This window comes from Toxorhynchites rutilus, chromosome 3, assembly GCF_029784135.1.
Source record: "Toxorhynchites rutilus septentrionalis strain SRP chromosome 3, ASM2978413v1, whole genome shotgun sequence".
In the NCBI taxonomy this organism is placed as follows: Eukaryota; Metazoa; Arthropoda; class Insecta; order Diptera; family Culicidae; genus Toxorhynchites; species Toxorhynchites rutilus.
The window spans coordinates 327,486,226-327,497,246 of NC_073746.1; the positions used below are offsets into that span (position 1 = coordinate 327,486,226).

General features: G+C 39.3%; 1 protein-coding gene across 1 annotated transcript; it reads right to left on the reverse strand.

Annotated features, from left to right (window-relative positions):
- Positions 1–8,522: 8,522 nt before the first annotated feature.
- On the reverse strand, positions 8,523–10,721 carry LOC129779398 (uncharacterized). Its single transcript, XM_055786842.1, has 2 exons — positions 10,141–10,721; positions 8,523–10,082 (listed from the first exon to the last, which is right to left on the reverse strand). The coding sequence occupies exon 2, from the start codon at positions 9,531–9,533 to the stop codon at positions 8,670–8,672; it is 864 nt and encodes a 287-aa protein (XP_055642817.1). The 5' UTR covers positions 9,534–10,082; positions 10,141–10,721; the 3' UTR covers positions 8,523–8,669.
- Positions 10,722–11,021: the final 300 nt, after the last annotated feature.

Here is an 11,021-nt window from a genome sequence, read left to right on the forward strand (position 1 = left end):
CGTAACATGAAAGTTCTATCAAAGGAAGTTTACATGAGATATTTTTAGAAAATGGCTATAGAAACGTTCAATGATATGAGAAAAAATATGAACGTTTGACTGGGCTGCACTCTCAGAAGGCTCAATTCGTTCATTGATAAATACAGAGAGTTTTGAAATTCTTAAAAATGTAACAGATTTTATTTAATTTTTAATGCATAAGTGATTGTATTTAAAAGATATATTTGTTCTTCCTGTCCACGTGGATTAAATATGTACCCTCTCCCCCCTCTCCGTGGACAAGCATGGACATTTTTTTTTAAATTGGTTTTCTTAGGAGGATGGTCTTACCCCGTCTTCCCCTAAAGACGTCACTACCTGAACAGGCCGAAAACTATTGAAAACAAAAGTTTTTAACACGCTTTTTTATTACGACTGAACATTCCATTTATAGTTTCTTTGGAAACGCCTTAAAAGGTAGTTGGTCATAGGGGTAAATTGGTCAGTGACGATATCTTGAAATCTGAGCGTCCAAAAAATTAGCGATCTGTGAATGAAGAACGGCGAATTGCTGATGTAACAAAATAAGCAAATTGGAAAAACATTTTATTAAGCAGGTTAAAAAATAAGAACATGGTGCCGATTTTGCCAAAAATCATTTACTGATTGCGCATTATAAAATTTGTTTTAAAAATGGTTAATAATAATGAAAAAAAATCGGTTCTAACGTAAAACACTGTAAAACAATAACGTAATTAAATGTTAATGGAAATTGATTTTAAAATTATTTCTATTGAATTTTCATGAATATTCTTTTTCATAAAGGGTGTGTCACATCAAATTGCATCACGGAAAAAACGCTGTAGAAATTTAATTTTTTGGAATTATATCTTCAGCTTTCGCTTATAATCAGATAAGAGTGTATAGATCACGTTGGCCATGCTTCACTGTCAATTTTTCGTAAATTTGGAAAAATGTCGTCGAACGAAAAAGAGCGTCGTGAATTAATCTTGTGCACTCATTTCGAGAATCCGGAGTTGTAACATAGGGACATCGGTAAGATGCTGGGAATCGTCCAATCCACGGTCAGCAGAGTACTAAACCGATACTTCGAGAACCTAACCATCGACCGGAAGGTGAAGAACGGCAAAAATGGATGCTCCGTCAGTGAAAAAGATCACAAGCGCGTAGTTAAGCAGTTTAGACGTGATCCGAGAAGTTCGGTCCGGGATGTCGCCAATAAGCTGAATTTGTCAAGTTCATTCGTCCAGCGGACCAAGCAGCGGGAGGGCCTGCGTACATACAAGGTTCAGAAGGCTCCTAACCGCGACGAAAGACAAAACATGGTGGGGAAGACGCGAGCCCGGAAGCTGTACACCGAAATGCTGACGAAGCCGCATTGCCTGGTAATGGACGACGAAACCTACGTCAAAGCGGACTTTCGTTAGCTGCCGGGCCTGTTGTTCTTCTCCGCAGAGGACAAATTCAGCGTTCCGGAGGAGATTCGCAAGCAGAAACTATCCAAGTTTGCCAAAAAGTACATGGTGTGGCGAGCGATCTGCTCTTGCGGAAAGCGGAGCGCCCCCTTCGTGATGACCGACACGGTAAACGGGCAGGTTTACCTTAAGGAGTGCCTACAGAAGCGCTTACTACCACTATTGAAGCAGCACGAGGGCCCGACCATCTTCTGGCCGGATCTCGCTTCGTGCCACTATTCAAAGGACGTGTTGGAGTGGTACGAAGCCAACGGGGTCACCTTCGTGCCAAAGGAAATGAACCCGCCCAACGCGCCGGAGCTTCGCCCAATAGAGAAATATTGGGCGATTATGAAGCAGGCCCTCCGGAAGAACCCAAAAGTTGTCAAATCGGAGGCGGACTTCAAGAGAAAATGGATTTCTGTTCAAATAAAACTACAACCTGACGTACAGAACCTTATGGACGGGGTAAAGAGGAATGTGCGAGCATACGGGCTTGGGCTCGAAGTATGAATAAAAAGAAAATGCCAAAAGTTGTTTAATAGTTTTTATTTTACTGTCTAAAATTTTCAAAAGGATCGGTCTACTGGGCGAATTTCTACAGCGTTTTTTCCGTGATGCAATTTGATGTGACACACCCTTTATCTTTAGGGGCTAGTTGGTAACACAACAGTAACGCAACGCATATGAAATTTTCAAGTATGCCGCGTATTATTACGCAAGCTATTAATAAATATAGATAGCATATATTTTACTGCTAAGCCCTGTATATTTGAAACGAGACAATCTGATACCAACCACTACACAAACCACTTGCAATATTAGTATATTGTTTGTGTTTGTATTTTCTGCTGTAAGATTTTAAATATAATAAAAAACTCGCAATAATGCATCGAGTAATGTAGCATACCTGGAGGTTATTTCAATGTACTTTGGGGTGAACGAACAAATGTCAAAACAATTGTAAGCAAGAGACCGGCTGTGCGCAGAGACATCGGTTAATCGTTCGATTAATTCGAATAATTGAATATCTGAAATTCTAATCAAGTAATTTTGTATCGAATCACAGTATCACAGTAATCGCGATTAATAAAAAAGGGAACAATATTTTCAAAAAAATACAGTGCAAAATTTGTTTAATCGTCATGGTGTTTTGTCGAAATTCATCGAATATGCTAAACCATTTACAGTTGAAGCATAAAAATTATTCCCAGGTGGTGGAAGAGACTGGGAAGAAGATTTCAGCGTCTGCAGAAGTAAAAGGCGGAATTGGAGGAGGTGGTCTAAGCTCCCATATTAAAGTGGTAGTATACAAATTCAGAGTGCCAAGGAAAATATATCATACTAGTGGCCAATGATTCTATAAATGTACTTTCTTTGAACTATTAGTTATAAAGGCCAAGCAGAAATTTTCAAACAAATCTGCTATTTCAACAACATTCGAAGAACAGATAATTTTGAACAGAAAAAATTGTATGTTGGCGCAATAAAAATATTGTGTATCATTTTCATGATGTGCTCTTTTTTCAATCGTCCGCAAAAAATAATGAATTGGTGAATTTATCAATATACTGAAATATCATTTCATTCAAAAACCATTATTCTGCGCCATGTTTATTTTACAATTATATTAGGTGTACCGGTAAATTTCTTCGGTTTTACAACAGATGGCGTAACTTGATTAATATTCCAGTGAATAAAATTTCAAGATAATCGTTGGAAAGCTACTGTAATTGCGCGTCTTTTTCAGTATATGTCAAAAAGTTGAAGCGTAAACACCATAGTTTTTTGCCACTTCGAATATGTCGAATGTCGTGCCAACGAGAGTGTTTTTGCGGGGAGTGTTACTTCATTGCTTCAACATAAAGAAAATAGCTGCGGAAAGTTATCGCATTTTGATGGGAGTTTATGGTGACCATGTTCCAACTATGCGAACGTGTCAGACTTGGTTTACACGGTTGAAAGTGATAATTTTGACTTGGAAGACGAAGAACGTTCCGGACCGCCAAACAAGTTTGAAGATGAAGAATTTGAGGCTTTACTCGATCAAGATCCGTCACAAACGCAACAAGAACTTGCAGATACACTTGGAGTAGCTCAGCAAACCATATCCAATTGCTTAAAAGCAATGGGAATGATCCGAAAGACAGGACATTGGGTGCCGTATGAATTGAAGCCACGAGACGTCGAACGCCGTTTTTTCACGTGCATTCAACATATACGTTGGAGCACAACGGCATAAAAGAAAGGTTTTTTTTTTGCATCGAATCGTTACTGCCGATGAAAGGTGGGTCCATTACGACAATCCTAAACGTCGGGCAACGTATGGATACCCCAGCCATGCATCAACATTGACGGCCGCGCGGAATATTCACGGCCAGAAGGTTATGCTGTCCATTTGGTGGGACCAGCTTGGTGGTATACTATGAGCTGCTAAAACCGAATCATACCATTACGAGTAACCTCGACGACAATTGATGCGTTTTGGCCGCGCACTGTAGGAAAAACGGCAACAATACGAGCAAAGACACAATAAAGTTATTTTGTAGCACGACAATGCTCGGCCGTATGTCGCGAAACCGGTTAAAACATACTTGGAAACGCTGTAATGTACTACCATTTTCGATCGATGCAACATAGCCTGATTGACCAGCACTTCTCCAATTTTGATGAAGTTAAAAATTGGATCGAATCGTGGTTAACCGTGGACAAACCGGCTGATTATTTCCACAAAGGGATCCGTGAATTTCCAAAAAGATGGGAAAAAGTTATGGCTAGCGATGGACAGTACTTTGAATATTAAATTTGTAACCATTTTTGCAGAATAAAGCCTTAATTTTTGAAAAAAAAATGAAGAAACTTAACGGTACTCCTATTATTTAATTGAAATTTTTAAAATCATGGCATCATAATCTTTTTTATTATAAATGTATGTTCATTTTGGTTACAAGAAATAAATATTCGACGAAATCGCTGGAAAGGATTGCCTGACTAATTTCCAACAACGGAATTCCACACTATCGATTAAAAAGCCAGAAGTTACTATTCTACGCTGAGCCAGACTTTTGAAGACTCTTATGTAGTTTTTAGATAGAAGAAAGATGAGAATTTGAAACTTTCATTAATTATTTTTACTTGACAAAATGATATTTGTTAACTGTTTTTTTATTTAATTAACACGTTAAGCCCCGCGTCAACTATCGATTCGTTGCAACCGACGTGGGCCAGACGAAAAATTCATCCATTCATTATTTCGGTCGGGGCTTAACGTCTTAATTAATTAATAATGAAGGAAATCTCTAATGAAAAAAGCTTATTATTTGAAGAAAAAGCCCATTGTCTATTATATGATAGACATGCCCTACATATTGACCAACTTACCCCGTGTGTGGGGTTAGTTGGTCAATTTATTCTGCAATATTAAGATGTTAAATAAAAGAAAAACGTCAATTAAATGATTCTCTGGTTATAATTCATTGAAAGGATAAAAGGTAAACTTCGGTAGTACATAACATTCTAACGCAAAACATCGTACTACAAAGTTATAACAAAATTTATTCAAAAATGATCCTACCTAACTTTTGGGTTGTCCGAAAAATAATTGCTGATTTTTTCATTACAAATGATTGTATTGGTGTGTGTTGATCTGGTGAATGAAAATAACGGAAAAAATAAAAAATTGTTTCCTTGCTGTTTTTCTGAAGATTTTGTGGACTAACACAAGTTTTTGCCATCTACACCTATCCCTCGATTTACACTGAAGATAGGTTCCCGACCAAACCGTGTAGAATGAAATCTCAGATTTTGCTATGTAAAACCGTGTAAAATGAAATAAACTCTCAATATATGCTCAATTCAATCATGTATTTAAGTGAAACGATTATAAAAATTTACTTATGAAATTCATTAAAAATTCTGGATACAAATAAAACAAGAAAATAGATTGTAATAAGTTTATTCGCTATCACCACTTTTTGGAACTACCAGTCTTATTATTCTGGTTTGTATAAAGTCAACCTTATCACTTGAGCATTCCTGATGCAATTCTGGTTCAACAGTCGACGAATCCGGGAAGATCTCAGATTCGACTTCAGACTTAATGATAAAAAAATTCTATTATTAGCTGTGTAGATTTATTGCTTTATTAATCATTAAATTTATCAAAGAGATTTTCATCCAAAAGCAGAGATATAACTTCCCTTTACTCTTCATTTCTGTCAATGTTCTTCGCATTCTAAGAGCTTGAAAAATTGACACAAATACTTCAAAAAAGTTATAAAGTTGATAACTTTCCAGTTCTGAAACATAAAATCGTACTCGTAGTCAAAACTATGATCCTATTTTACTTTCTTTCATATGAACTACATATATAAATTTTTAAAATTTTTCAAAATTTATTATTTTATAAACCGTGTAAAAGCGAAATCGTGTAAAACAGGTACCGTGTAAATAGGGGGATAAGTGTAATTCAATAGCAAATCAAATTAGCCTTATCAAGCTTTCGTTTGATTCCTATAACGTTCCTGTAGAACCTTGCAATACAATGATATCGTTTTCTTTTCCTTTATTTCAGAGGTATTATTGTTTGAATGAAAAATTTCTCCTTCATATTTGATGAATTGTTCAATAAATAATTATCGCATCCGAAAACAAAAATTATTCAAATTGTTTCCACTGATTTCAAAAATGTTTTCAAAACTACCTTTCAATTTTCGATGCGATCATTATTTAATGAACAATTAATCATGAAAGAGTAAGAGGCAATTTTTCATCAAAACAAAAATATTTCTGTATTCAAAGATCCTACAGGAACGTAATTGTAATCAAATAAAAGCTGGATGATAAGGCTAATTAGAATTACTATTGAATTATTGGTGATGCCATTTCGTGCACAGTAGTTTCCCCATTCCGATTGCTGCAGGTATTCCTTTCGTAGCGTCTGCAGCTCACGATCCGCATCGACGAAAGCGGTCGCATTATTGTAATGCAACTCAAGACCCTGATCGCGCTTGGCAATGAATCATTTGACGGCGTCTACGCACGCGGCGGACGACAGGTCGGCGACGACCTCGAGTGGCACGGCCTTTACCACCATACAGACGAACAACGCGACATATACCTTAACCGACGAACCTTTCCGAATTAACGGACGAACGAGGAATGGCCCACAGTAATCCATCCCAGTATGCGTAAAAGCTCCCGCTGGCCTGAGGCGGACCTATGGTAAAGGTGCCATAATATGGTTGGGCGTTGTAGGATTGCACCGGAAACAGGTGATGCATTGTCCGACAACCTTACGACCCAACTCTCGACCTCGAAGAAGCCAGAATCGTTGACGGACTGTAGCGAGCATCAGCGACGGTCCACCGTGAAGTGTCTGTAGGTGAATGGACTTGGCAATAGGGAAGCTCAAGGTGTGCCTTGCTGGAAGCAGAATCGGATGACGAGTATCAAATGGTGCGTTCAGTGGTGATTTTGGTGCGAGCCTGGCAGCGTTCTCGGACTGTTCTTGAAGGAATAAAGGTAGGAATGAACTTCCGTTGAGAATTATTGGCGGGGGAGGTGAGATACTGTGAACCATGCCACCACATATTGTCGTTGATAATCTGGCTCGTAAGCACTCCTCGGAAGATATGGTCGGCAGGATTTAGGACGGTCTGTACATACATCCATTGTGAATACTTTATTAATCGGTGAATCCTTGCGGATACGAAAACTTTCCAGAAATTCGACCTGGTTTGATCCAGTGATGTGCGACTGTAGAGCCAGTCCAAAACGTGACTGGTCCAGTGATGTCGGTGTTAGCAAAAGCAGTGGAGTGAGTACTGACGTTTGATGTTCCATACGATCCTTCTTGAAACATGCAGAGAGTTGAGCTTCTTAATGTCCGCACGATAATTTTTCGCCATGTTGCTTGTTCTTCTGCAAGCTCAGAATCCTACAATATATTCGCTGCCCAGAGGGTTTGGATGAACATTTTTGCGTTTAAGACCACTGGCAAGCAATCTCGCTTGGTAACCACCTCTAGCTGTGGGAGCTTTTTTTAAGAATCCCGCAGGGAGAATCATATCAACCCCAATGTTTCAACGGCTGGCGAACGATCGAGCTGAAGATCTTGGACGTTTCCCATAAGTCTTCTGGGACGCTGCTGAGACGGACGCCTACAACTTTGGAATTTTATACGATTTGATGTTCGTATAACTTTCCGAATTGCGGAACTTTTGCACATGCTATGTTACATATGAAAATGTGTCAAATCACAATCTTTGAAAATATAAAAGATTTTAATACTATTTTTTTTTTAACGGTATACGGTATATAAAATGTTATTTTTCCTTAACAGTTCAATAATTCACCAACAATTTTGCCGAACATCATATTTTAATCGGACGTCTGAATTTTGAGTAACATTTTTTTTAACAATAATTATTCTACACACGCCGTTCTAAAAAATCAGAAAATACGTGATGTTTAGCGATACCCTGGTGGAACGCGACGCATACCATATTGGCTAATTCTGGAGATTTGTACTGGTCACAGATTCGTCTAGCAACAGATTATCAAATAAATACGTGAAAATATCATGTGTTACTTGAACTATGAATTTCCAGTATGCTTTAATAATATTTGTGTCCTTCCCATCATTATTTTCTCAAATAGATGATATAGGGAGATTAGGGGCATAATGAGCACCCTTACTTAACTGCTGATTTAAGCATTAAAAATGAATGAAATTTGGAGGTGTTTTTAGCACAAAACTCTTATTAACTATTGATAATTAAAGATACACGGTTTACAAATAGAAAAATAATTATATGAGTGAGGAAATTGCCTTTTTAGTTCATGCATCAAAAACAAGAAATGAGCCAGTGTGTGGGGCACAATGGGCACCCCCCTGAGGCATAATGATCACCCTTATTAACAAATGTTTCAAAGATGTATTTAAGTACAGCAAACACATACACACATGCGCATTTCTTCTTGCATTAATAAATAAAAAAAATGTGTTGCATTGCTCCGAAATGTTTTATTCAGTATTTCAACAATGATATGTTTATGACATGTTCAACTTACTTCATCAACACTAAAAAAAACAATTCAACGTCAACAAAGGCATAATTAGCTTCAACAAAAAATTTCTTCAATAAAAGAAGAAATAACTACAAAACAGACAAGGTGTAGTGATAAAGGTTTTATAAAAAAAAAAGGAAAAGCTCAGCACGGCAACTGCATCTTTGCGAAGTCACATGATGGGCATCGTGCATTCTCTTGACATGCATGAAACCACAAGAAGCACTTCGAACACTTTAACCAATCTTGTCCATCCTCCGACAAACTGAAGCAGCTGCCACAATGTTCGCAAAGTGAATCTTGCATAACCGTCGTTTTTGATTGGTTTTTGGCTCCTTTTGGTCGACCTCGCTTGGAGGTTTCGGATCCATTGTTAGAAAAGCCTTTCTGCTCCACTTTCTTGGCTTTCTTCAGTTTTCTTATATTCTTCAAAGTTTGCAATGACTTCAGCTCATTCCGATAAGGACTGGCGGTTATATTGCTGGCTTTTCCCCTCCTACCTCGAACGATTTTTCGGGTGCTTGTTTTTGGTAGAGACATCACTTCAGATGAAGAAACCTTGAAGTCACTCACTCGACACGGTAAAGTCATCGGAATGGTTTTATTTCCATCACTTCCAAACGAACTGTTTATACTTTGAGGAGAGCCCGGCACCCAATCCATTGCGTTGAATTCGGCAGATGCACCACTTGAACACTCTGTGTATGGAACTGATTCTGTTCCAGGAAGGACGTCTGCTGTTCCATCAAGCAAGGAACTATTTTCACCTTCGAAGGAACGGTTCACCCTGTGTGAACGACCTGTCTCACACTCCAACGTGTCAACTTTGGCAGATGCATCATCCTCTCGACTGCATGAAGGCGCGCCTGGAATGGGATCAATGTCTGGGAGAACATCCGTAACATCAGCGGGGGCAAAACATTTGTCGGTGAAAACGAATCTAATCAGCGGGACAATACCGGTCGCACTGAATCCGTTTTTCGCTGTTGCCGCATTAGCAGCTTGCATGTATGCCAATCCAAATAGCTCGCTGATTTCATTAAGGGTAGCGACTTTACCTGGATTAGCCTACAGGTAGGCTTCGACTGCTTTCGAAAAAGAAGTTTTCAAGGGTCCCATAAAACTTACGTCGAGAAGCTGAACCTTATGACTGCAGTGGGGGGGGGAGGGTAAAGTGACAACAGTCACAAAACACTCACGTGCTCGCTCGAGAAAGGTGAGATTCTTGATGTGTGAGTTATGTCCATCCAGCAGGAGGAGCACTGACGATTCAGCTGTTGGTCGTGTGTGGTGCAAGAAATGCTCGAACCAGGCATTAAATTCGTTCACCGTCATCCACCCAGACGAGTTGCAAACGAAGAGCGTGTCCGGAGGGGCACCTTTTTTCAGAGCCTCGGTCAGCCGGGTTCTGGGGAATATCATCATCGGCGGAACGAAGTTTCCTGAAGCCGACATGCAAATTCATGCTGTGGAAAGCAGCCCTCTCTCCGCAGATGTTATCGATCCGACCTGTCGGCGTCCCTCCAAAGCAAGCACATTGGATCTTTTCGTTTGTACCTAAAACAACATGAAACCTAATTTATCAACTAATGAAAACAAATATTGCTCAACTTACCGTAAGGATGGATGATTCGTCGACGTTGAATGTCCTGCTTGGAGAAAAGATGCCTGCCGCCATCGTCTGGGTCAAAACGTCGAAAAAATTGTTGACCGCTACCCTGTTGAATCCTTGTAAACGAGCCGCAGAGGTTGCCTTCAGAGCACGCAAAGATAGTTCCGGATGACGCTTACGAAAACCACGCAATCAATCCCAGCCAGCTAGCTGCGTTTTATTATTGAAGACATGGGCTTTTCCGTTTTTCTCCGCCAGCTGATATGCGAGACTTCTGATTTCACGGGTAGTAATGCCGTAGCATCGAAGCTCCATATCCAAAATATGGTCCACCAGCTCTTGTTCTTCGACGGGGGTGAAAACAGTTTTAAAGGAACCAATACGGCTCACCTCCTGCCCCGACACTGCCGCTTCGTATTTTCTCACATACCGAGCTAGCGTCTGCCGCGGAATACCATGGTAATTAGCGCCTCGTTTCGTTGATTTTCCGTCTCGCCTTATAGAGGTCAAAGCCGCCTGCAGGGCCGTTTTTGACCAATTCTGTCTTCCGGATTTCCTTTTGTATGTTCGCACCATCACTATGAACAAGCACTGACGAAGTTAACAAAAATACTGACAAGATCAACAGAGTGAAATTTAAGGTTAGTTTCGGTGATATAAGGTGCTCTCTTCACCCCACCTAGAGGTGCTCATTTCGCCCCTAGTCAACAAGTTGGAGTTAAAGTGTGTTTTTACTCTAATTATAGTATAAAATCAAAAATGAAATGAAGGTGAAACTTGAGGTACGATGTATACATTATGTTGCAGTGCTAGCATAATAGATTTAGATCTTTAAACGGTCGTAAAACCTTATTTGGTAGTACTCCAAATTTATAAGTTTTTCA

What these genes read in the sequence shown, in the direction of transcription:
- LOC129779398 (XM_055786842.1), bottom strand. Translation starts at nt 9,533, where the DNA reads ATGCAAGCTGCTAATGCGGCAACAGCGAAAAACGGATTCAGTGCGACC.